This window comes from Wasmannia auropunctata, unplaced genomic scaffold (genome assembly GCF_000956235.1).
Source record: "Wasmannia auropunctata unplaced genomic scaffold, wasmannia.A_1.0 LD336101.1, whole genome shotgun sequence".
Classification (NCBI taxonomy): domain Eukaryota; kingdom Metazoa; phylum Arthropoda; class Insecta; order Hymenoptera; family Formicidae; genus Wasmannia; species Wasmannia auropunctata.
The window spans coordinates 4,457,052-4,484,078 of NW_012026789.1; the positions used below are offsets into that span (position 1 = coordinate 4,457,052).

Consider the following 27,027-nt stretch of genomic DNA (forward strand, 5'->3'; position numbering starts at 1 on the left):
TATATATATATATATATATTTACGACTTGTGTATGTGTGCGCTATCCAATTTCGCAATCTAAATTCATGATCTTCAATATATTCAAATATGCGATCTTGCAGATTAATATCAAATGCTTATTGGAATAAGACATTAAATAAGAGAGTTAGCAATGTGGCAAACTTGTCAGATATACATTCTTTTTCCGTAATGATAAATTATTTACGCGGATGATGTTATCCGAGCATGTGTACATTGGTTAGTATTGCGTACATTCGGGAAGACAGATGCACGCACTTTCCATCAGTCATGATCACGATTCTCATCGCCATCACGGTCATAATCCAGATCAGACCTTCGGGCAAGAAACCTTCAAGAATCTAAAAGTGAAGCGGATGAAGTATGCAAGATGTTCTAAGAATCCATTGCAATACATGTAAGAAATGCAAGTTTTGCATGCCCTTTGGCAACATTATATTAGTTACAACATTTGTAAAAGTTTTATTTAACATATATGTACTTAGGTAATATCGCCGTGCAGATCAAAACTAAAAAAATTATTATAAATGTATTATTATTTGTTAATGATGATACACGTTTTTGCACGATTATTCCATCAAATTGTACAATAACATCTAATAGCAAAATTTGCTATTTATGAATGTAAACCAATGATTAATAAAACCCAATAATATTTGTACGATTTTATGTTGACAAGTGCTATGAACTATCAATAATTATTAATAGTCATATCAATAGCTAAAATAGTATTATAACTTTTTGTTTATAAATATAAAAACATAATTATGTCAAAAAAGTATAGATATTGCATGTACATTTTGAAAACTGTTTTTATTTTGTTGTAAGCATATAATTTTCTCTGTTTTTCTATTTTTTTGCATATTTGTCCAATAATGGCCGGAGCCAAGGACTCCGGTACATTACTTCCCATATTAGAGATAATTACTCGACATCAGAATAATATATACAAAGTAATGCATGCACAAGAACTTCGCACAACATGTATGGCAATGGTTAACTGCTGGCATCTGCTTTAAATTCGAGAGAACCTCGTGTGATTCTTCACGTGCAAGTACGATTGTGGTATACGTTGTGCACGTCCCGCATATTTTCGCGTACGCATACCCATTGTATACCCGTTACAGGCATTGCTTTGGATAAACCGAGTTCCCCCATAGTCCTATAAATACTCGTTTGCACTATATCGATCTTTCAACAATATAAAAACAGCTATCTTTATAAATATTTAAAAAGGCAACTTTTTTATACGCAATTAATTAGAAAAATTAGAATAAGTTCCATATCCACAAAAATTTACGCAAATAAAAGAACAAAAAAGCAGACAATATCATCATGTGCATAAGAGAAAATTATAAATTTATTTCTTTATTAATAATAAAAATGCTATGCTCAATTCATAGTGCGAAACAGAATTCGAAATGTTTCAAGATTAATGAAAAAATTTTTAGAAGCTTAATGAAACATTAAAATAGCATCATCAATAATTCAGACAACAAATAGTTCACGAGTATTTATAGTAATGCATGTAGAAACTACATAGCTTATATCGATAATGTAATTAGTCATCATTCCTATATATATGTATATATGTATGTATGTATGTATATGTATACACGTATGTATGTATATACACGTGGAAATGGAATTCCAATTTAATAGGTTTCCGATAAAGTAAACGCCCGCTCGTGTCCAATGATCTAAATTCCATTAGATCCTGCTCTAATTGTTATTCATGTTATTACACCACAGCAATTTCATTTATAGTCAGCTGTTTCGCGTGCGAGACAACTGGTTGATGAAGTTGTTTATACACATAATTAATTAACAAACTTTAATAAATCTTTAATGAATACCGTAACCGATCGATTTTATGCTAAAAAAAAAACATTCTTGACGTTAATATTATTAGCATCAATTATATTAACATTTAAGAATTCTCTTGAACATCGTGTGTTTAAAACTAATTGGTTATGGTATTCATTAGAGATTTATTAAAGTTTGCTAATTAATCATGTTTATAAGATGAATAAAGTGTGTGTGTGTGTGATTCTTTTTAAGAATCATCCTCACGTTCATCCTCTTTACGTTTTTTGTTTACTTCTAATTTTGTGTGACGATAAAATAAAGTACCTAAGGTATAATTATTAAATTAAATAGAAATATAAATTCAATTCAATTCAATTAATTAAGTTAATTAACAATTCAAATAAATAAAAAATAGCACTACCGACTATATTAAGAATGCACAGCTTCTTAGTAATATCGTAACGTTATTTAAAATCGTATAAAGCTGTACACATGTACAGTAACGAATACTAATTAGTATCTAGTAATGTTAGTTATGTCTTAGTATGTAACCGTCTCGCGAAACCAAAGCAACTGAGAAACATAGCTCTAGAGCATATTTAACAGCTCACTACGGAGTAGCCTTAACGAATCAATTAACGACGAAGAAGGACGAAAGGGAAGAGGTGGACGTAAAGGAAGGGAGTAGGAGGATCGAGATCGAGGACTCGATCTTTGCGGGGTCGATGCTAATTTCTGGGGTCGAATCGTGCGCCGACCACGCTCGCGATTGGTCTACGCGAGTGGCGGCCCCTTTTTGTTCTTTTAGCCGAGAACAGCCATATACATATATATCTATATATATATGGAGCAACCTGGCGACGATCGTGATATGTCAGTCGGCACCCACGCTCCTGCGACTTCAGACTCGTTTGCCACCTTTGCCGCTAAACCTTCTCGGCCCTGACCTGTCCTGTCGTCGCTTCAGGCCCTCTCTAAACTTACGTCCTATTATCTCACGGCACTCGGATCACAAATCAAGATTTTCATTTTTTTCAAATCTTAATAGAGTCGCTAGAAATGAGACGATTAGCGCCGTTTGATTTTCTGCTAAATATAAACGTTGACACGTACAATGAAATTGACTATCTAATCGCACGTTTCTCAAGAATTCTAATAAATTCTCACACAAAATATATATAGAAAATCGAAGGCGTGTCACTTTTTTAAATACTATAGATGTTAACAAATATCAATGGATATTATAAAAAATAAATTTAAAAAAGTATCATTTGCTTCAATATTAAAATATAAATAATTTTTTTATTTTAACAGAAATTAGAAATTATAAGTTTTTAAAGACTTAGTATTTAAAGAAATATAGACAATAAAATGTATAGCAACTATATAAAATTTTGATTGTAACGAACTCTAACTGTAATTGTTATTGACTAATTTTGTTTATTAATATTATTATTTATTTTTTTGCATTTTAAACTATATTATTCTTTATATAATTCTTAATTTTAAATAAAAATAAAATTTTAAAAATATATAATTTTATATGTAGATACAAGTATCATACTAATTGAAAAATTGAAATTAGATAAGAAAATACTATAGCAAAAAATATCCTAAAATTTCTTACAGTGCTGAATGCAAAAAATATAAAATAGGAGAAAAAGTGAATTGAAAGAAAATGCTGTTTGCCTAATCGTTGTATTTTACTATCGTTGATATTATTCTTGCATGTAACAGCATATTGTTATTCTAATCGCCCCTTCTCTTTTGCAGAAAAGAAGGCGCGATGGCTGACGATTGCATTCGCCATCCACTACGATTTTCTCCCACTACAACTGCTTTCTGTCCTCCTACTCTGATGCCAGTTGGGCCACCTCTTCCTGAAAATCATACCATCATCGACCATTGGGTGCAACTGAAATCAAGGCTACCGATTGGACGGCCTCTAACGTTTGCCTAGGAATGCCGCGATCTCGTGCAACGAATGCAACGCGCGACACACGTGTGGAGATGCAGATTAACACAATCTCCGTGAGCCGTACGTTATCGGGCCGAGATCGGCGACGCCTTTGAATTGCTCCACGCGAAGGATTTATGTTAATTCTAAGTAACCTTCGCTGAAACTAACCGTTTTGCGTAACGCTCTTAAAGATCCTTCCCCGATCGAGAGGGAGCCTTCATGTGCAATTTTTTGTCCAGATCTTAGGAAAAAAAACACGATCTATCTACGTTAAAATCCATACCTATCTCTAACTGACAAGATAATAATAAATTAAGTAAATCAAACATGTTCATATTCGAAGTATTCATAACGTTAAAGAATAGAAGTTAAAAAAAGAAAAAACTAGCACTGTCATTACTTCGCAGCATCTTGAAACTCCATCAATCGCAGCATCTCTATATTTTTAGAATTTAAAGAACTAAAGCACAATATTTTTGCAAAGAACAAATTGTTTTTGACAGAATACTAATAAAGTGACAAAAACATTTTTAAAAATATTGTCTATTGAAATACTACTTACTCGCAGCTTACTGGTCCTTAATTTGAAATGTAAATGTATTGATATGATAGAAGATTTATCTGTCGCAGCTATATCAAAATAATCTATAGATAGAGCTAAAGTAAGTAAACTGTGCTATATAACTGATACTACTACTACATTAATAATATCCTTATACCAAGAAAAAATGGAACACTCTTTGTTTACGCATTATAAAATAACATTACATCATTCCTAAGGTATTATTATTAGATAGACCTGTTAGACGGTGTCGCTTTTATTGCAATCCAGCCGAAGTTATTCGAGATATGAGGAAGTATTGGAGTCTGAGCCGACGGGGACGATAGGAATGAACGGTTGATGAGGAGAAAGGTGGAGGGCCGAGCTATGCGGAGAAAGAAACGGCGAGTAAGAGACAACCGCGAAAAAGTCTGGCAAGTGGAATGTCGGTTAATTTGTAGCCAGGTCTAGTCCATGCCATAATCTGCGCATGTATCATACTCTTTCATTATACATGTCGAGACACACCGATCAGTGTATCGCGTGCATGCGCACTATAGAGCACATATTATTAATTATCATTGTATCAAAAACGAATATAGTCTTTATACACTATTATATGATATCAGGTTGCCAACACATTTATCGACAAAAGTCGAAGAATAATCGATTAGCCGTGAATACGCAATTAGTTTTATATTTGACGAAGCTGCGAAACGTAAATCGGTAACGCAATTATTAATAAAATATCGAGGATTCTTCTATTGAAGAATTTTAATTTTTAAATTTATGCTATATTTATGTATCTTATAATATATTTGTTACAAAAGAATATTATATTTTTGTATTATTTCAAAATAAAAGTTTTTCGTAAAGATACGTATATATTAATAATATATCAAAAATATTGCACTAGATTATCATAAATTTGATGTATTCTATAGATATGATTATAAATTATATTAGTATTTTAAGCATTTTAATAAAAAATATGGATATTTTATAAATAATAACTTTTCATTCGTCGACCGTCGGATCGATCGTTAATAGATCAAATAAATAAATAATACCGACTATACAATGGTCTATTTATTTGGCACACAGGGAGATAAAAACAGAAATCAATGTTTGCGCATTCCACTATGCACTTATGTGACCAAGTCATCAAGCGAAAGCTGCAACAAGCTTTTACCGTACTGGTATTCAGAATACCGGTACACAAGTCGTGTCTTAGCTATGGCAAGTATTTATTACTAGACACCGAGAATATGTTACAACGTTCGCGTATTTCGTTACATCAACGCTGTTTTTCCAGAAAACCGCGGAATGTATGAGATCTTCAAGACGTGATGTGAAAATAGAAAATGCTTAAAAGCGTTTATTTGATTACGTGAGTAGATACGCAAGAGAAATAATTGCATCGCGCTTTTCCATATTTTACTCTCTAAATTATTATATATTTACGTTTTCACACAACCTTAATCTTGATAGAAGAATAAAAATCTATTGAGGACACAAAACAGGAATACCAACCGGATGGTACTCACAATCCTGTAATACTTTATCGTCCAGATAAAACTATTCTACGTAAAACCGAAGGAGAACTTCCTTCTTGCCCGACACTCTCGTATAAGTAGGCGATTCAAGTGCCGCTCCGTGGCAGAGAGCCACGAAACGTGAAACAGAGCACAAAAAGAACAATCCACGAGGTGGATGAGAAGGGCACGTAAGGAAGCCGAGTTTACGAGATGATTGTCCTACAGACCCTATTCATTCAACATGGAATCTCCAGGTGGATCTCTATTGTAGATTATTGCGCCATTGTCCATTGTCGCAATCCGCCACAACTGATCTTCTTAGAGCTCTTTGACATAAGTGGAAAAAAATTCGAAAAGAATTAAAAAAAGATAGTAGCATTAGATTAAGATATTCGAAATAATCAAGATTATATAAAAATGCCATTCTTCATTAATTCAATAATATACAATTAATTTAACGTGTTATTATTTCAATTTTTAAGTTCAAATTAATGCTTTGTATGGTTAGATATATTTTAATATTATAAACAATTTTAAAGCAGCAAAAAGTAGCCAAAAATTTTGGTACGTCTACTTTTTTTCTTTGCAATTTTATACATATTTTTCAGAAATGAGAGTGCTAGCGTAATATAAAGTCAATTCCCTCTCCTTTTATATTAATTTCTTGCAAATAAATGGAAGCAATAAATTCGTGACTAGAGAAAATTAGAACTAAATTAGCACTTAATATTATAGCACATAGTCAAACTTTTTTTTAATGTGACAGTGCTACGTTCATAGAGGTTCCTTAATATCATGTCTCAATTTCAATTATTTTCCAATTTGAGGGCAAAGTCGGCGGGGATGTAAAAATTAACGACAATTAGCGACAATTAGCGGTCTCATGTGCCTCCCACGTTGGGCGTTCAAGTGAAGAAAGTGCAGCTTGCACGCAACGCAAGCGCGGGCAAGGAAGTTTTACGTCTTGCAGGACAAACATCGATGGAAATCGAATGATGCAGAACAGGCACCTGCGTGGGTACAGGCAATTACGTATGAATAACTTCGACGAAAAAGTAACCGATGCGATCGCAACACCGACTCTGATCTTATCGGGCATGGTGTCGCGCGTATTGCCGAAGGTCCTAAGCCCAGTATGACGGTGCAATTATCAATAATTGAGAAATTTTTTTTCGAGTGTAATTCAATATAACGAGCCGGCGCGCTCATTAATTTGATATTATACGCACTGTACCCGAACATTCCCGTTATTATATTGCGGTAAGATACCATTAACCTCTTTTCGCGATACGCAATTTATGTTTTTTTCTTCTCTCTCTTTTTCTTTTTAGTTGCGATGCTCCGCGAATTTCGAAGACAAGTGTAATTCGGGCCACATGCGTGGTTTCAAGCTAATGCCCAGGAACGCATGAATCATCAAATGTGCACTCTCACTTTAATTACACAAATTAATTAAACAAATATCAATTAATATATCTATATATAAAGATTATTAACAGTAACATATACTTATATGATATACACATATGTCATCGGATTAAAATAATGTACGAATATTAAAAGTCTTGAGTAATTGCTGACCAAATTTGATTTTTATCGATTTCAATTAAATTTAAGTATTCATAATTCTTAATTTCTTGGAAATCATTTAAAATTATGAATATATATAAAAAAATTCATATGTAACTTCAATTTTTAAGATACTTTTACTTTTGATACAGATGTATCATTAATATATGTGTATGTGTAATGAAATTAATGTATATAAGTAATAGCATTATTGCGTAAATAGTGTAAATAATAATGTATTATTAGTGTAATTTTTAGTTCATATTTTAACTTGAATAAAATTTTGTTATAATTTAGATTATTCTCAAAATAACAGAATATTAATCCTTGTCTTTAAAAGAATAAAACGAGTAGTAAAAATAAATTTTACTTCACAGTCTACTGCTCCCTTATTATTCTAAAGACGTAAACAAATTAAGATCCTATCGTATACGAATAATCAAATTATTATAAAATTTTCTCAGTCTACTGCTCCCTTATTGTTCTAAAGACGTAAACAAATTAAGATACTATCGTATACGAATAATCAAATTATTATAAAATTTTCTCATTAAAAAATTTTAATTTCAGCTTAAGTTTGATATCTTTGATGATTAAATATCTCGTCTTTCTCTAAATAAATGAAGTATCGATTATTATAATTAATATCATAAAAACTGAAATATTAAGCTACCAAAAGCTAGTAAGTAGTAGCTAATAGAAATCAATAAAGACTTAAGTAAAGGAGGATCGTGACATAATCCGCATGTTTCACTTACGTTTTGCGCGGACATATATCCCCACGGTAATTCGAGAAACATAACTCAAGTCCTGACGGACTGCTGAATCATGAGTTTCTCGCGGCCATATACCGCCGCGACGTGTCGGCTTCTCTTTTGCTACTTTAGTTTAGTCTTTTTCCTCCCCGCCCGTTTATTCTCTCGACTCGTCAACCCTACGGCTGTCTATACTCTTAATTCTTTCCCGAGTATGTGTGTGATGACTTTTCTCTGCCGCGCGCATATTATCTTTTAGTCGTGTGAAATGACCTTTGCGAAGAGATTATATCACTGTGTCGGGAAGTGTCACGATAATTGGACTTCACAATGTTCGGTTTCTTCACTAAACAATAGCACGACCGATAATTAAATTTTCAGTAACTTAATTTACTAAAAACATAAGAAATTGAAATGAGATCTGCGCAGAGAAAATAGAAAATTTAAAATAGATCGATTCATTCGATATTTTCTCACTAAAATGCACAAAATTATTGACAAATTTTTATATTTTATATATCTAATAATCAAATATTGTTTTAATATTATGTTATTTTCATCTATATTGTATGTTCTACGTCAGGTTCGTTCAATTCCAAGGGAGATTAATTGTATTAAATTTAAGAACTCAACATTAATACAAGTAATATCTTCATTCGCAATAATTCACGTTATTTTAGATATTATCAAATTGATATTGATCGATTTGAAAATATTGGTCAAGCTTCTGGCAAATAAATGGAGCAGTAAAACAATAAGTAACCTCATACAAGTTACAGAAATTGTTTTGATAATTAATTAAACGAGACGATCTCTCGCAAATCGAGAGCACTAATGTGGAAATCGAGAGAACGAGAGCCAAATGCTGACGCCTTAAATGAGTAATTCATGAATTACAGGAGATTATATCGATTATACACTTACCTTATCAAGCCGGATTCCTTCTGCTTGCCGATCAGGAACGTCAGTACACCGTCGGTCATCTGATTCGCCCACGGTGGTTTCACCCAAATCAAGTTCTTGAGATGACCCGCATACACTGCAGGCAGAATCCAATTCTCGATGCTGATCTCGCTGAAAAAGTATAAAGAATAAAATGCCTATTATAGATAATCATTCGCTTATAAAATTCGTTCATAGATTTAATACTCAATATTGAAAACTCAATATTAAAAATCAATAGTGTCAATACGAAAGTTTGTAAAATAAGAAATTCGCTTGCTCTTGCGTTTATACAATTTTTTCGACATCAATAAAATGTAATGCGACTAGTACTTTTCTTTCTACATTCAGTATTTTACTTTTAGATATGCACATAAAACGTAATGATGCGAAAAGATTTTCTCGCATATCGTGTTACTTCGGTGACATACATATTTACCCATACGTTTTTATAAAATTATTATATAAATAATAATTATTATTTTACATATATTAGTACATTTATTATATAAATTATTATATAAATAATAATAATAATTATTTTATTTATATATTAGTACATTTATTTAATTATTGTATCAATTGAGTCAAAAATTGATGTCGTTCAATTATTATAAAAAATATATTGAACCTGATATATTTGATAATAATATTTATATATTGTAAAGAAATAAAAAATATATTCAACGTTGGTAGCACTGAATGCGAAACTCTTCGAAATTGAGATAGTAGTATATATATCTTTGATAAACAATTTTATATTTCGGATATTGATGCATTGCATATAATTTTTTTCAAGCCTCACAATTTGATTCACGTACTAAAAGATCATATTCGATGATGTTTTAATGAAGAATACAAATGGCTTGTACGTCATACGAGACTTACAAATATGATTGTTACATTATATACCTAAACAGTTGATTCTTGTCCCACACCGTGTCGGCCGGCATCTCCTTCGGTATCAGCATATCGGGATGCGAATCCAGATGTACGAAGGTGTTACCTTCGAACGGCAGATGCTTCGATCCCATGCATCGATATATGAACGGTAAGACCTGAGAATATCATAAACCCGACATGTTTATTAAGTATTCGTTCGAAAATTGAATCTCGCGTTCGCGTCGCACGCAAAAGTTCACGAACTCGACCGGTGCGCGGACTGGCGTCAAGATCTCGAACTTAAACTTCGAGATTGATTAGAAACTTGAAATTACAGAGCTTAGCCCAGCTTAGCCGGCAATTCTCGACACTCGACTCGCTGAGCTTCGATCTTCATTCCAACTTCAAGCAATCATAAGATCGACCATTTTAAGTCAATCGATTTCGTTATAACGTTATGCATTAACATGTATACTGACAATATATAATTCATTTACGTTAAATTTACAATAAATATTTGTTTATAAAGAAATATAAATTTCAGTGCCGCCGGGATTTATTAAATCTAAATCTTACAAGACATTAAAAATAATTACAATTAATCTTATTCTTCATGATTTTGAATTTCTCCATATTTCTTTGCAAAATTTCAAACCAGCAATTATGATAATAATAATTAAATGCAATCATTAAATTTATATTAATGTATATCAAAGAATAGTTTTGGGGCTCTACAGGAAAAACACAAAATATAACCTGTAACACGTACATACGTATATGCGAAAAAATACATCGTATATGTAGGAGACCGAGTATACCTTTTATTTATGTAGTTTGTGTAGTTTCTGGGATTTATTAAATCTAAATCTTACAAGACATTAAAAATAATTACAATTAATCTTATTCTTCACGATCTTGAATTTCTCCATATTTCTTTGCAAAATTTCAAACCAGTAATTATGATAATAATAATTAAATGCAATCATTAAATTTATATTAATGTATATCAAAGAATAGTTTTGAGGCTCTACAGGAAAAACACAAATATAACCTGTAACACGTGCATATACATACGTATACGCGAAAAAATACATCGTATATGTAGGAGACCGAGTATATACCTTTTATTTATGTAGTTTGTGTAGTCTCTACATAGTCTTAACCTCTCAACAGACTTACATTTGAGCATGTATATACAATATACGTGTCATTTAAAATTATGTATATCTACTAGCGTGTAAACATAGCGATTTCGTGACTTTCGCGAGACGCGCCGAACGTGCGCCGCGTCACTATAACGATAACGGCGCCGGGCGCGACATCTAGCGGCGCCGTACGCGCAGCAACACGCCGCGTCGTGCGTCGTAACGAACGCGAGAACGGCGTTCGAATTTACTTCGAATATACCCACCTCATCGTGGTCCTCGACCACGTAGACCGGCGTCCTCTTGAAGTGCTTGCGCGTGCACGACATGTCTCGCGTGCGCGGAATACGCGGATTCGGACCCACGGACTGTCGACGGAGACACGACGATCGCTGGACCGACGGGACGGGCGCGTTAAACGATCGATTTTTCAATTATAACGCCACGACGACGAAATAGTACGCGGGGGGGACACACTGGGAATCGCGGCGGCGGGACGCGGCGCACTGCTTCGCGCGGAAGCACGTGGTCACTGACTGAAGTTTGTGCTCTTAGGCGCGCACCTCAAACACGGATCATTTCGCGAATAAAGGGACGCAGGGGCACCAGACAGGGGTTTACATCGAATTTCTCACGAGACGAGTTTCGTAAGGTGGTTCCCCTTTTTTCTCTTGCTCTCCTAGCCCGGACTCCCCACATCCTCCCCCCCCTCTCCCCTTCCCCCTAAGGATGAGGACGCCTTAGAAACCTGATCCCTCTAACATAGCCGGCGAGCGTGGCGAACGAAAATCGTAGAATATTTATTTAATAACTTAGCGTGAATTTATCCAGGAGTATAAAAACGCACACGTCGAATGGTGTTTAACGACTCACTGCTGATGAATAAATATATATCTGCATGTTATTATTAACATTAGAATAAATATTATTATGTACCTATACATCCCTCTTTATTAGTAACTTTATTCTTAGTAAAATTTAACACATATATATGTCTTTGTATTTTATTTTACTTATTTTTATTTTCGTTAAAAAAATGAGGTTTATTAAAATCAGATGTTTATTTTACTGAAAGTAAAACTAGACATTTTCCATTGGTAATGTGTGCACTTGGACAATTCTAAACATCCTATAGATAAAAAAAAACATTTACATTTACAAGAGGTAAAAAAATAAACTTATTAATTGCTCACATGCAAAATAACATATGATTTGTATCGCACGCATACGATATTTACATGTATATTAATGGACGTTTTTATAAAGATGACTGATTACATGGACATAAAGTATTCTTACTGCTGACAATTCCGACAATATTCGATCGATCGGGACTATACGAGACCCGATCGCAAAAGATCAATGCAATTGCATAACCGCAGGTAGCGTCGAATATCGGTAGGGAAAAGGTTACCCCCGGCACACAGTTCACGCCGGTCTCGCCGATGCGTGTTAAGTACCAGCGATGCGTGACCTTTCGCTATCGATCGATTCACGTGTCATTTTCTTTGCCGCTGCCTGATCATAAACACATCGTGAGAAAGGATCCGACGAAAACGCGCCCGCGGTACAAATTTACGTGAACGTCAATTACGCGCATAATTGAACGGACGATACTCTCCCAATCCTGCATAATCATTGATCGTAGTACATACATAAGTCTAATTCTCCAACATTTGCGATTTGTAGATCTCCAGATGCAAACGATCGGTTTGCATTCTCAACGACGACAGGAATCTTTCAATATCCGTTTCGCATGAATAAACGTTGTTTACTAAATCGTCACCTGTTCTGTGAACCTTTGAATTTGCAGAACGCTCATTGTTGGTTTCCTGTTTGAAACATTGTGGTACGCGATTAGAGCGTGACGATTGAGCGTGTAGATGTGTACGGGAAGAATAACATGAAGGTACACGTTCATCCCACTGATCGCGATAGATTTGATTTGACGAGCGCGCTCCCTCTCTTATATCTAAATCGCAGTACAAATTAGAATCTGGGATTTGCGGATGAAAACTTTGCACCGGATTCAACGAAGGTTCACGAGTTTTCTTGGCATCCACACTCGCACGTGAATAATTTACTGTCTTTAAATATCTTGCGATTGAATCATCTACATCTACGCTATCCTTTGGATCATGTTTACGAGACCGCGCATGTTTATCGTGTTTGCCAACCGCGTCCACATTATTGTAAACAATGTTATTTGTTTGTACGGGTGTGTATGTTGGTTGCGCGATTTTAACTTTACTACGTTGAACGTTCTGCCTGCTGAATTCTTGACTACTGCTGCTACTGGTCGATGATAATTTCCGGTGGTTATTCAAAGCAATTTTATCGGTACACGTGACATCCTTATCAGACGATACAAATGACTTCTCGCTTGAAGTACTGCAAGTTTCTTCATTATTTTTACCATTCATTTGCCAAACTTCTACATTTTGATATCTTTGATTGGAGATTGTAGTGGAAACGTCATCTTTCGTACTCTGTATATCGTGTTCGTCTTGATGGGTAACTGCAGTTTCACTAGAGCAAACTTTCTGCATCTTCTTCGTCTTCGAATCTTTTCCGTTTACTGGAATTGGATTTGTTATTGGAACATCCACTTCAGGAATCTTATGATATTGAATGTCATTTTGATTTTCCAAAAGCAGCGGCTTCTCACGCATTTGATACTCCGTCAATTTATCATTTTCCAAAGAATTTTCAGATAATTGTGAATCTTCCGTTAATTTGTCATCTTTTGCATTCCTCTCTGCTGTTTCTTTAAGAAGCGCCTTCATATCTGAGAATGACAAATTTTGTTCTCTTATTTTTTGAATCAAATCACGTGTTTCAATTTCACTGAAACATGCTATATAATCTATTATTTCTAATAATTTTTCATTGGGACTTTGATAAGTTCTAAAATATTGTAATGCCTTGCGGTATTCTTCGATCTCAGAGACTGACATCATTAAATTTGGCATATGTTCATCAATATTTATAGGATAAGGAAAAAATGCGTTAAATGTAGTTCCTAATGTATAGAAACGGCTCTTGAAATCTTCTATCTCTTTGTACATATCTAACAAATTATTGTCTGAATTAGATGCTGAATATATATAAGTATCTTGCACCTCTTCATCATTACGAAGTTGTGGAAAAACGCACAAGAAAGCCCGTTTCTGCATATTAAGGAAAGTTTTGAGAACTGAAAAGTGTTCTTTATATACTAGTTTGGAAAAAGATTCGGTCATGCCTTCGTATGTATTATCCAACAAATTAATTTCAAAATCGAGTAACTCTTTCCACTCGGAAGCCACTTTCAGCAGAGATTCTTCATCATTACAAACGTTATTGTCGCTTGTTATAATTTTTGTACCGTATATTAATAGATAATTGTTTACTATTGCCCGTATGTGATCATTTTCATTATTATCCAATTTGTTTATAGGTAAACTGTGCGTAAAGTCAGGATTTTTTGAAGAATAACTATCCTGAAAAATTTGTATAAACATTTTTTCATTGTCATCGTCTTTATCGTAATTAGACGTAGAAACTGATGCAACATTTTCTTCTTTTTTGTTTTCTTCGTCAATTGAGGAATCCTTCATATATTGAACAAGGGTTTCAACCTCCGCATCTGATAATTTGCAATTCTCAGCGTCTGATAGAGCTACTTTAAATACGATATCTTTATTCAATTCTTCCATAGCAGAAGCAACATCGGAATTAGGTGTTATTGTAAACCTATATATGTTTCTTGATCCGAATGAGTTTAGAGCCGATACTTTACTTTCTTCAGAATTTTCAACTACAGATTCTGCATTTGACACTTTTTTACATTCTTTAGAAGTGTTAATCGCAGAATTAGTTTTCCCTTGAACGTAATGTTGAAATAATGAACTAATTGTTATCTTCTCATCTAAATTAGATCTTGGTTTTACATGTATATTATTGGAGACAGTTTTATGGCATTTTCCTTTTTTCGAGGACTTACGTCTTTTATGTTTTTCAGTATTTCGAGCATTATTTTTTGACGATAATGTATTTGTTGGCACGTATTTCGACGAACTACTTTCACATTCATCATATTTTGTAGGAGTGATATTACTTTCTGTTGACAGAATACTATTGTCTGCTGTACTCTTGGACGAGACATTGTTACATTCTTCATGTTTCACAATAGAAGCATTGACAACATTATTCTCTGATGATGTATCACTAACTACTGAAGGCAATACATGTCCTGACATAGATATCGTTATAGGTGCACCATTTTCAGATTCAAGAATTGTTTTATCAATGGCTGGCAACTTTGTGGAATTCGTCTCAGATTCCAAATAAATTTTTTCAAATATTGAAGTATCATTGGCCCAAACATCTTCCTTGTAATCAGAATTGAGCTTGAACAAATAAAACTTCGGTCCGCCAATTGAAGACAATAGTTTTCGGAACGATGAAAGCTCACTTTCAGAGACAAGTGTGATAGAAATTCCATAAGACCCATAGCGCCCAGCTCTGCCAATTCTATGTAAATATGTCGCCGAATCCGTAGGTATATCAAAGTTTATGACCATATTAACATTTTCTATATCTATACCCCTTGCAGTTAGATCCGTGGTCAACATAATTCTACATTCCAAATTTCTTAAATTTTCAATCGCCTCCAATCTTTTGATCATATCTTGATTTCCAGCAATATGTGACGATGAAAAACCCAATGAATTAATATTATTGCTTACTGATTGAGCTCTACGATAATAAAAACAGAATAATTAAATTAATTTAAACATAAAAAATTAAATAACAATTATAAAAATAACTACATACCGTGATTGATAATTTGAAAAAACTAGACACTGCTTAAATGGAATCTTGGTAAAAATCTTTACCAACTCGTCAACTTTCATTTGTACCTAAAAATATAAACATGAAATATTATATAGAATGTTAATAAAATAAAATCTTATCAATTCTTGTAAATAAAGAAAAAACCTGTCTCATCGCATTAGGATGTGCCGGAACTATAGCCACAAATTGTTTGATTCCAATCAAAATTGGTCCATCAATATTTGGTGATGTTAACACTGGAGAGGACATGTAAGTTTGTAAAAATGTTTCTAAATCTCCAGGATAAGTAGCGCTTGAGGCAATAATTTGTTTGCTGGATGGTAGTTTTGAAAATATGTAGCTATAGAAAAACATATTAATAAAACTTTAGTAATTTGCAAGATTAGTAATAATAAAAATTAGATACAATATGTATCTACATAGTACACATTAAAGCCAATTATACACTAATTTAAGATATAAGAGGAATAAGCATTTTGAGTGACAAAATGCTCAACACAATCATCAAATAATATGATTAAATTATCTTACTTTCAATTTCACAGTTATGCATATGCTTTTGAACACAACTGTCAACTGCTTTTAATATTAATATACTGTATGTGTACACACACGCATATATAAATTTAACTTTTAATAATAACTTATAATCTTTAAACCTAATACTAACTTGATATCTTTTTGAAAATTAATCTCCATTAATTTGTCTGCCTCATCAAGAACAAACAATCTGACTTTTGAAACTTTAAGAAATCCTTTTTCAATCAAATGTTTAATTCTGCCAGGTGCACCAACAGCTATGTGACAATTGCTCAGCTTTTTCTTATCTTCCTCTATTGATATTCCTCCCACGAAATATTCAACTCTTAAGTCTAAAATGATAAAAATAATTGACAGAGAAATAGAAACAATTCTTTGTTTTTTTTTTTTAGAAAATAGCAATATTTCACATCGACCATACCTTCCATTTTTGAACCTATTGCTTTAATAACATAGGCTATTTGAATCGCAATTTCCCTCGTAGGGGCTATTATTACAACTTGTGGTGATGGTATCGAAATGTCTAATGTTTCAAGAGCTATTACGCCAAATACTACAGTTTTTCCAGTTCCGGATTTTGCACGTATTATCAAATCTGTAAACCATAAACACTTTTAATATATAAATATCATTATTATATTTTAATTCTTTATCCATGCAGCTGTAATTATATTACCAAATCCACAACGGCCTAACGGAATGGCTTTCAACTGGATAGGAGATGGTTTTTCAAATCCAGCAGACATTAACCCATCCAGAATATCTCGTGGAAGTCTCATTTGGAAAAATGTAACATCTCCTTCTATTTTTATATCACTCGTCCTCTGCTTCTTGTTTATATCATGCGCAATATGTTGAGCCATTTTTTCCTAATAATATACATAATAAACACAATCAAATATATTGAAATATCAATTAAAATATAAACTGAATAAAGAAAAATGGCAAAACCATACACGTTTTTATAAAATGTGATATTCTATTACATCAATTCTATTACATCAATTATGAGATTAAATTCTATCAAGCAATAAATATTTATTCCTTCTTTGTTCAAATTTCTTCAGAAAATATATTAAACAACGTGTGTTCATCAAAAAATACGTTAAATACGACATAACCAACAATATTTGTTTATAACGTTTAACGTATCTACTCACCAATATGTAAATATAATAATGAAATTTATAATTATACAAGTTTTTGTAGCCGACACAAAATACAAGTATAAGCCGGTTTATTTCTTGGAGGAACGTGAACACATATCGTACCGAAAATCGCACAAGTTACGTTCAGAAAACATGATAAAGGTCGCCTTTTGGAAAATGGATCTACAAGTACACAATCCATGATGCAAGGTACCAATCATAAACGTTTGTCAGTCGATGAGGCACTATTGTGATTATTTTGTGAACTCAGTCGTAATTACTGTTTTTTACCATCAATCGTTATACAGATGTGTCATCTCCAAAAAAATTTGAAATGTGAACTTTAAACTATCACAACGGGAACGTTCAAAATTGATTTTATTGTTACAAACTGAAATATTTGATTATAAACTGAAATAAAAACCTGATTTTTGACGCAGCTGTGTGCTCTTGATGAAGCGACTCGTAGCGGTGCATTCCGTGACTGTCTGCAATTTATCTGTAGGGACTGTAGGATAAAACAGGATACGGCATACGGCTACTTCAGAGAGTTCAGAGTGCTGGGTGCTGTGAGTGCTGTGACTCTCGTTGAGTGAGCGTAAATAAAGTTGCAATTTTATAAAAGTTATAATTGAACGGTAGTGTTACTCCGACCGTCACGAAAAATAGAAAAATTCTGTGAGAAATGGGGCGCCGTTCGATCAACACCACGAAGAGTGGGAAATACATGAATCCCACTGATCAAGCACGTTAGTGATCGAGAACATAACCAAATGTCTAATTGAAGAGCATCTCTTCAAGGAAACACAAACTTCCACGAAAGGCTGTATTTAATTGTCTTTTTTTTTTTTTAATTACAGGAAAGGAAGCGCGCAAGAAAGAATTAAAAAAGAATAAGAAGCAACGACAATTGGTCAGAGCGGCTGTTTTAAAAGGCAAAGATCCAGCGCAGATCATCGAGGAGATGGAGAAGATTGATCAAATGGGTTAGAGATTGCACTTTTAATTTTTAGAAAACACAACGTGACACATCTCCCATATATTCTTCCTTTATTTTTAGAGTATAATGTAATGCAACCGCCACCCTTGAATGAGAAAGTACTGAAAGACAAACGAAAGAAACTTAAGGAAACTTTAGACCGTGTCTTAAAAATGTATGTAAGTATATAAATAATAGAATAATAAATTTTCTTCAATAAAGTATTGGTAAGCCTTATGGGGACATTGAAAGTAGATTTTATCTGTGGTATAATCTATATACTACTGCCTTACTTTTTAGGCGAAAGATGATCAAGAAAAATGGGCGGAACTGAAAGAGCAATTGATACAGTATGAGCGTAGAAGGATAGACTTGGTTTCCTATTTCGAAGCTGTGCGACATGCGCAACAAGTGCAAGTTGACGAAATTCCGTTGCCATCGGCTGCCAATGACATATCCAGGATGTATCCAGGCAAGCGTAATTTAATATTATTTGAAAAACTGAAAAATATACCTACGCGACTAAATTCAGGTTTATATATGTATAGTTATGTAATACAGTTTTACTTGATAATATTTAATGCAAATCTGTCTCTCTACAGGTTCTTTAACATCACAGATTCCGTTGCCAGATATGCCACAGCCGCCTGCACATATGTATCCACCTCATCCTCATTATATATCGCCACATCATACTATAATGAATATTCCTGTACCGCCAAGTATCTTAAAGAAGACGAGTGCGTATGCAACTTCGCCGTCTGTACCTACATTGGCACCCAATAAGGAGCCGCCTGGTGTACCACCTTTTCCACCTCCGGAACTGTCAAGCGACGACGAAGATACGGTTGAGAATGTATGTTGAGACTCGACGATCGTTCTTCTGTTTTGCTATGAAAGAAAAGTAATTTTAATATTTGTGAAATTAACAGGCGAAAGATCCACCAGCGAAATCAAGAACGATACGATTCGCCGATGACAAGGAGGACAATAAGCAGGAGTCGGAGAACAAGGAGAAAGACGGAGAAAAGGAGAAAGAGAAGGACCGGGACATAGCAAAGGTCAAACCGACCACGTTGCAGCAAAAAATGTTAGCAATGGCCGGGCAAGACATCGATCAGTTTATGCGAGAGATGGAGGTCGTCCATAAGAAGAGGGAGACCGAGCGTGCTCAAGATCTGAACGCGCGATTGTCGCTGCTCGAGACGGAAAACGAATCCAATGCTAAATCTAGCGGTAACAAATCCGGCAGTAATAAGTCTAGCAATAATAAAGGAGAGGACGAAGAGATAGAACCGCCTGGGGCGTCGGAGCATCTCTCTGGCCACGGGCAACACACGTCTCATCCCCATACTCAGCACACGCAACAACTTGGCGCGATGCCACCGATGGGCATGCCGCCTCCACCTCTGCTTTACAGGCCACCCCCGCCGCCGTTGCATCTTAGAATGCCACCGCCGCCGCCACCTCGTATCGGACTCCGATTACCACCTGGTGACATATTAAGATATTTTCTTACATTTTCTTGAACTTTTTTCGACTTTAAAGTCTGTAATTTTTAATAGAAATTCAACTTATAAATTTAAATTTTGGTCGTGATATGTTTTATACACACGCAAAGAGATAGTATAAAGATACGAAATAATCGTTTTGTAGGACCGCCACCTGGAATGCCGAGAATATTGAGACCCGGACCTCCAAGTATACCTAGAATGCCACCGCCGCAAATGCAGATGTCGAACATGTCGAATATACCAAATCCTCAGATACAACAAACGCAATCTGGAACAACTGCGCAGCCCAAAACACCGAATGTTCTTTCCGCTGCGCCGCAATTGATCAACAGAAAGGACAAGGATGGAAAAAGTACCACCACTATCGAAGCAAAACCACAAATCAGGAATCTGGCTGCTGACGTTACTAGATTTTTACCGACGTCGCTGCGCGTGAAGAGAGACGATAAAAAGAAATCTAGCAATGTCTCCAGGATTACGGAAAGGCTACCAGAAGCGCAGCCGCTTAGAACAACGCAGCCTAAGACGAAAGATGACGCATATATGCAATTTATGCAAGAAATGGAAGGATTACTCTGAATCTTAAAAAAAAAGTGTATGCTTTACTTAATTGGAATCAATATATGAATTTTATACAATGTACAATGTACATGATATTTCTGTTATTTAGTGTCATTTGGAGATAATGTTTCTATATCTTTAAGTATATAATGAAAATAAGACACTCGTGCAGAAAAAAGATTAAAGAGCTTAGGAAAATAACATTAAATTATTAGAATCACATTTATAAACGATTAATATTAATGCATTAATGTTTTATTAATGTTAATTTATATTAATAATTAACATTAATATGTCACATTTTATTTGACATGTCTTTTAAATTTATTTCTCTTGACAAAGATGCAAAAATCTTTATAATTTAGCCTATAAATAAATGTATATATAATAATTACCCCTCTTAAGCAAGACTTTTTTCAATGTTGAAGAAAAGTGCAACGAACATTTTAAACATGCCTCTATTGTTGTTCTTTATATAATATGAAGAATAAATTCTGAATTATAATAAATCGCATGTTAAAGTATGTATAAACAATATTTTCAATCCTTTGTGAAATATTATTTATATGTATGATCAAGCTCGATTACATCAATTCTGTCTCGGTTTAGGGGAGGTTTATGGAGAGGATTTTAGACTAATTGTAAGCATGAAAACTCATATATAATAAAACATTCATAGAAATTTCTAAGCTAAATTAAAACTAGATTATAAAATTAGCACTTGATAAATTAAAAATCGAAACACAAATCTAATAAACGTGGCTCGCTAAAAATCTAAATATTAAATTACACGTCTGTTCACATTTCCAAATTGAAAGTCAGTTAGAAAATGATTTTTGTCGTGGTATTTTGTGTAATTACTTAATGAGGTAATAACAACTGCACATTGCGCAAGTCGCAAGTTGATTGCAACCCCGCGTAACAATACGATAATTAATCCGAAGCCTCAAAGATGTGTCGTTCGTACTCGTATGTGCCGCGCGCGACAAGAAATCAATATGGTGGATTCGTTGCTTCCGACATTCTAAAAGACCGGCGTCATTTCCCCTTCTACATCCCCACTATTTCCCACTACATCGGAGTATCGGACATCCTATTGCACCTACATGAAACGCGGTGTCGAGTACGGCGAATTTGAAGTGCTCTAAAATTATCCACATACGTAAGAATAACATCGTCAGACGGCTGGCCGCACGAGTTAAACGCACTCATTTGTGGCCCTGCTTTCCTCGCAGCCGATTTTGTTTCTCACAACACCAACTGAACGAAGTTTTTACTCGAGGGCGATCGGCGTAGCTATTATCGCCCGAACATGTACACACGGAGCAGAGGGCAAAACCAGAGCTACGGTAACGGTATGATATATATATATATATATATTTTTTTTTTTTTTGCCATAGAACTGCCAGAAAACTCTGCTCCCACATACCCATCGTATATCGCATCTCGCATCGCGTCAACGCTAATGTGATAAGCGAAAGTGATTTCTCCCGAGGGGGAAAAAGAAATCAATAACCGCGTACGCGCCGGTCTCTAGTGCGAAATGGCGGTCCTCCGTGAGCCTCACCGTTAGAGCCCTCTCGCCGAGAACATGGCGCGACGTCGACTGGCCGCGGTTCCGTTTCACTCATCATGTACATGATGTGCCATTTTTTTTTTTATTCTTCAATATTCGGTAAACAACCAGGATAAGATGATACGTCATGCGCATCGTGTGTGAAACGAGACGCGGCCACTGTTTACAATTCACGACGACACGATCGTTGCAATCTTATGCTAAATGACCATGCAATTTTTCGAGCGCGCCCGGTTGACACTTGCTGACTGAACAGGAAGCTTTTCTCTCCTCTCACCGAGAAAACTGGAGTGCGTTCCGTTTTGTGTTATACGTATATGTATTATTTTATCCATTGAATGTTTAACAAAAATAAAATATGATACATCATGCATGAAACGGCGTGCATGAACAAAATTCTTGCGATTCACCGTGAAATTATTTGTAGTATATTGTAATGTATTAATAAGTAATTCTCGATATTGCAGGACGGAATTCAAACAATTCCCAAAGCCAAGGATCTTACACAATGCCTGTAAGTTTTCTCTTTTTTTCTTCTTTTTTACCTATATAATAATGTTGCGATTATATTTACAATATATAGTCATACAATTATACAGATAAGTAAAAATAGACAAGTTAATGTAAGCCAAATATGATGATTCTGGAATCGTTTTATTGTGTAAGCATAGTTGCTTTCGAGAAAAAAACATAGGAATAGTTATTTTGATATTACCACATTTATAAAATTATTTTTAGTTATATATTGGGATGAAAGCTTAAATAAGTGCTTTAAGAATTCTTGAAAGAAAGATTTAAAAGTATTATACATATCAACTTTAGGTTTTATTACACAATTAACTCTTAGGTATAGATATGTTGCATATAGATAATGCAAGATATATAAAGACGTTATATGTCTGATTCAAATATTTCCATCCCAGTGAAGTCTTAAAGAATTAAACTCTTTCCATACCGGCATACCTATTTTATTATTATACAATTGCTATATGCAGTGATGTAATACATATGAATCGTATGATATATATTCATTAAAATTTAATCCAATTGATAAACTATCTTCATATTTTTCTTATGTAAAAAAATAGATTTTCAAGTTTATTATATTAAAATATAATTAATAATACTCTTTTCACAAAACTAGATCTATACTTAAGGGTTAAATTACTTAATTTTTTATATAAATTTTATTTGAAAAATTTTTATTGCATTTTTTTAGACAAAAATTAAGTTAAAATTAGGTTCAGTCGAATTAAATTTAATCTAATTCGAGAAATGTTAATAAAGAGCCGACCCTGAATGGATAATGTGTATAAATTATACATATTACAACAATAAGAACGTTATATAATACAAATACAAGTAGACCCACCTTTGTTTTCAGTCCTCTTCAGAGGAAAATTTAAATGTTTTAGTTTAATCCTTGACTTTTGTATTTAAAGTATCTTACCAAATGCTTAAAATAACGATTGACTATTTTATCTTTGGACAACGCTTTATGTTTTACTCTTGATGACGATTTTATACTGATTCTATACTGCACATTACTTCTTTTTCTCTTCACAGTTTTATCAGAAATTTTGAACGATGTTATTCTAACTTGTTAATTTTATACTGAAAAGTACCCAAAATGAGAGTCTTCAAAACATCTACCTATGTATTAACGTTTTTATCGTAATAATATATGTATGTACGTAAGGACGAAGCGGGTATATAACCGAATTCAATGTAATTCAACGATGTAAACATGTAATCGATCAGCGGTTAACTTTCGAGGAATTCGGCAGTCGATCCCGAGTCGCAAGGGCTTCGCAACGATTCGGTATTCCCGAATTTCCGCATTAGTATCTCATTATGTGACTTAAGTTAAAGTTAAAGGTGAAATTAAATAAAATCTTACCGCACAACTTAAAAATTTGACCGTATTAACTTTCACTTCAGGATATAAGTCATAGAAAAGAAGAAGAAAAAGATTCCGAGCCGTTGACCAGATAAAATGTATAAACGTACATATAATATTGACGACCGAGTGATTATTCGAATATAACGGTTTTCTTCCGATATCCTGAGTGTCTTACACATATAATTTATACACATTATCCATCTAGTCTATTTATTGGCTTTCTTCAACTTAGATTAATTAATAATTACAAAACTTAAATTACCCATACATTATTAAATATGTTTTATTTATTTATGTGTATAATTGATAAAATATTTACTAGTTCTTACTTTATAAAAACAAAGAATATTTCAATCCCAATATTATTGCAATTCAATTCAGATAAATATGGAAAGCAAATGTTAATTTTAAAAAATTATTAAAAAGTTAAATTTAAAAATAAATAGCATTTACATTCATTTATTTATCATTTTTGTTAATATCTATTATTTTTAGAATGTACACACTTTAAAAAGATGTAATTTTTATACAACAAAAGTTATCCAACTATAAATTCATTTATATCCAAATAATTGAAATTTAATGAAATTTATTAAATTTAACTTGTTTCAAAAAATAAAAATTAAATATATTATATATTCTACCAAATGATTCTAATTCAATAAATTTAGTGTGTTATACAATAATAAGCATTTGTTACAACATAAATAACAAATATTTTTGATTATTGAAATTTAAAATATTGGTTGCGCGTAAAAATACAATAACAAGCTTGTTTTTATACATAATTCAAATTCCATATGCTGTCGACGAGATTTTTACTTGCATGTACTAATTAGTGGTCCCTACTGTCCCCCCTTCCCTGCAACGCAGGTACTAGTAGCTATACAACAATACCGAGGAGGTGCATTCGACCAAAGACTAGGTCGTCGGTTACCCACATAGCATACCCTACCGTAGGCCGTTTTCTTGGTAATTCGTGCTAAAACTCGTGCCTAAGCAAATTTCATTTTCATAGAAATGCTGCATTATTATAAGCATTCTACTTTCTGCATTAAGTGTTCGACACTTTATTTAAATTGAATATATATAAGAGATCACATAGATCTCTCAATTTACAATGTTTACATCAAGGTAATCACAACGTAATTTTATAGCGTAATAGAATTTAATATTTAACTGATATCTTTTGACTTTTTAACATGTCCAATTTGAATAAAAAATTACAATTTTTAATTTTCTTTTCTATAAAAATCTATTATGTAAAAAAATATCATTTATTAATAGTATCTTTTTAATACTACTAGCTCAGTCATGAGTAAGGAGACGTTGGCCACAGTAAAGGTAACATGGTTGGTATGAGCTATGGGGGTATCGTTTAATTATTCTAACATACGATACTAGACCTTGGTGGGGTAGCACAACCGTAGAGGTTCCTTGTGTAGCGGCGGCCCACCCTATGTTTTACAGTATAATACACAAGGAAGTTACCAAGCATCGCAATCTACGTCCAATCAACAAAGCAATTTTAAACAAGACAACGTACAAAACTCACAAGGATTCAAATCACAGCAGCAACAGCAGCAACAACAACAACAACAAGGGACGCAAATGTCACCAGCTGCATCAGCACGGGCTGTACCAACTGTAGCACCTACGCAACAACTAAAGCAACTTCAAAAGCCTCAACAACAATTACAGCAGCAACAAGGACAGCAACAAAAGTTACAGCAGCAGCAGCAACAATCGTCGCCGCAGCAGCAAATAAATCAACAAGCTGTGCAACAACAGCTACAGCAGCAGTCACAGCAGCAACAACAGGCAGTAAATGCACCTCCATTGCCGCCACGATTGAAGCCGATCTTAAAGCAGAGTACAGCAAGTGCACAGTCGGTTATTGCACAAACTCCTCCTGTGGCTCCTCAAATTTCTTCTGTGCCTCCTACAATATTTGCTCCAAGTTCATCCAATAATAATTCTGATTCGGATAATAATGTAAAGCTTGAGAACATGGATGTTGAAGGGCAAGACGGCCAACCGAGATGGCGCAGAAAGCTACCTGGATGTAAGTATTTCCAAATTAAATAGAGATTATAGAAATGTACTATTTTATACATCTGTAATCTATTTAGAATTATAATTTGAATATTTAGAACCATTTTTGCGGATAATATAAAAATGTATAATAAGAATATATAATCACATGTAATCATATGTAATACTTTCAGCACTAATTTTGATAATCTTTTTGATATTATTACATATACATAGATTTTCAATTGTAGTAGAATCATAATGTTAAAAGAAAATCTTATACAAAGGATAAATAAATTAAAGAATTTGTGATTAAAACAATAAAAATTGCAGCAATATTTATTGTATCGTAATATAAAATTCAACCTTTTTCTTTTTATGATGACATTTCACTGCGCAAATTTGAAGATTCAGGAGCATTGAATGTTCTTATCTCAATTATATATTATTATTGGGCATAGACTCTCCTGCAATCAATGTGAATTTTTTTACTGATATGTAAATTAAATTCTAATTATTCACATGATGTTATATATACATTACTGATATAATTATTTTTGTAGTTAAAGTAAATAAAAGATTAAAGCGTCTTCGTATGAACCAACGTCTAAGGAAAACTTTACAACCCAAAAATGCAATCATGGTACTAAATGAAATGAAAGCTGGAGTCCAATTCACATTCCCTGAAACACAAGGACCTATGCCGAACTCACTTTATCTCGTTAATGCTGAAGTAATTATTTTATTGCTTTAATTAAAATTTTATTCTTGTA

The 27,027-nt window shown here is 33.6% G+C and overlaps 4 protein-coding genes across 7 annotated transcripts in view; 2 read left to right on the plus strand and 2 right to left on the minus strand.

The window, feature by feature from the left end:
- The window catches only part of LOC105459858 (UPF0489 protein C5orf22 homolog), a 595,978-nt gene extending 584,166 nt beyond the window's left edge, over positions 1-11,812 (minus strand). The window contains exons 1-3 of one of the 3 annotated variants that reach the window (XM_011706191.1): positions 11,427-11,812; positions 10,046-10,191; positions 9,116-9,265 (exon numbers count right to left, since the gene is read on the minus strand). In XM_011706191.1, the coding sequence (XP_011704493.1) occupies positions 9,116-9,265; positions 10,046-10,191; positions 11,427-11,489 (359 nt within the window). In that variant the 5' untranslated portion in view covers positions 11,490-11,812. Of the gene's footprint in view, positions 1-9,115; positions 9,266-10,045; positions 10,192-10,833; positions 10,868-11,136; positions 11,296-11,426 lie in introns of those variants that run through there. The other 2 variants (XM_011706200.1, XM_011706205.1) reach the window with 2 other exon arrangements.
- A 390-nt stretch (positions 11,813-12,202) lies between these two features.
- Positions 12,203-18,171, minus strand: LOC105459873. 2 transcript variants are annotated; one of them, XM_011706216.1, is made up of 8 exons: positions 17,979-18,105; positions 17,700-17,870; positions 17,216-17,408; positions 16,961-17,134; positions 16,670-16,871; positions 16,144-16,339; positions 15,979-16,064; positions 12,203-15,900 (listed from the first exon to the last, which is right to left on the minus strand). In XM_011706216.1, exons 3-8 carry the CDS (start codon positions 17,400-17,402, stop codon positions 12,822-12,824), a joined length of 3,924 nt encoding a protein of 1,307 aa, XP_011704518.1. In that variant the 5' UTR covers positions 17,403-17,408; positions 17,700-17,870; positions 17,979-18,105; the 3' UTR covers positions 12,203-12,821. The 2 variants fall into 2 exon arrangements, with proteins under 2 accessions (XP_011704518.1, XP_011704522.1); XM_011706220.1 differs by lacking the exons at positions 17,700-17,870; positions 17,979-18,105 and adding an exon at positions 18,112-18,171.
- A 51-nt stretch (positions 18,172-18,222) lies between these two features.
- Positions 18,223-20,939, plus strand: LOC105459886 (WW domain-binding protein 11). Its single transcript, XM_011706230.1, has 7 exons — positions 18,223-18,436; positions 18,548-18,673; positions 18,748-18,845; positions 18,967-19,138; positions 19,269-19,522; positions 19,599-20,160; positions 20,323-20,939. The coding sequence occupies exons 1-7, from the start codon at positions 18,373-18,375 to the stop codon at positions 20,757-20,759; spliced, it is 1,713 nt and encodes a 570-aa protein (XP_011704532.1). The 5' UTR covers positions 18,223-18,372; the 3' UTR covers positions 20,760-20,939.
- A 798-nt stretch (positions 20,940-21,737) lies between these two features.
- On the plus strand, positions 21,738-27,008 carry LOC105461321 (mediator of RNA polymerase II transcription subunit 15-like). Its single transcript, XM_011707823.1, has 4 exons — positions 21,738-22,096; positions 22,785-22,831; positions 25,691-26,285; positions 26,818-27,008. The coding sequence occupies exons 1-4, from the start codon at positions 22,054-22,056 to the stop codon at positions 27,006-27,008; spliced, it is 876 nt and encodes a 291-aa protein (XP_011706125.1). The 5' UTR covers positions 21,738-22,053.
- Positions 27,009-27,027: the final 19 nt, after the last annotated feature.

What these genes read in the sequence shown, in the direction of transcription:
- LOC105459873 (XM_011706220.1), bottom strand. Translation starts at nt 17,402, where the DNA reads ATGGCTCAACATATTGCGCATGATATAAACAAGAAGCAGAGGACGAGT. An exon ending in ATCCTAATGCGATGAGACAG is followed by an intron (nt 16,065 to 16,143) that starts GTTTTTTCTTTA and finishes TTATATTTTTAG; the next exon opens with GTACAAATGAAAGTTGACGA. An exon ending in TTTTCAAATTATCAATCACG is followed by an intron (nt 15,901 to 15,978) that starts GTATGTAGTTAT and finishes TTATTATCGTAG; the next exon opens with AGCTCAATCAGTAAGCAATA.
- LOC105459886 (XM_011706230.1), top strand. Translation starts at nt 18,373, where the DNA reads ATGGGGCGCCGTTCGATCAACACCACGAAGAGTGGGAAATACATGAAT. An exon ending in GAATCCCACTGATCAAGCAC is followed by an intron (nt 18,437 to 18,547) that starts GTTAGTGATCGA and finishes TTTTAATTACAG; the next exon opens with GAAAGGAAGCGCGCAAGAAA. An exon ending in CGGACTCCGATTACCACCTG is followed by an intron (nt 20,161 to 20,322) that starts GTGACATATTAA and finishes ATCGTTTTGTAG; the next exon opens with GACCGCCACCTGGAATGCCG.
- LOC105461321 (XM_011707823.1), top strand. Translation starts at nt 22,054, where the DNA reads ATGTACACACGGAGCAGAGGGCAAAACCAGAGCTACGGTAACG. An exon ending in AAACCAGAGCTACGGTAACG is followed by an intron (nt 22,097 to 22,784) that starts GTATGATATATA and finishes TCGATATTGCAG; the next exon opens with GACGGAATTCAAACAATTCC. An exon ending in GCGCAGAAAGCTACCTGGAT is followed by an intron (nt 26,286 to 26,817) that starts GTAAGTATTTCC and finishes TTATTTTTGTAG; the next exon opens with TTAAAGTAAATAAAAGATTA.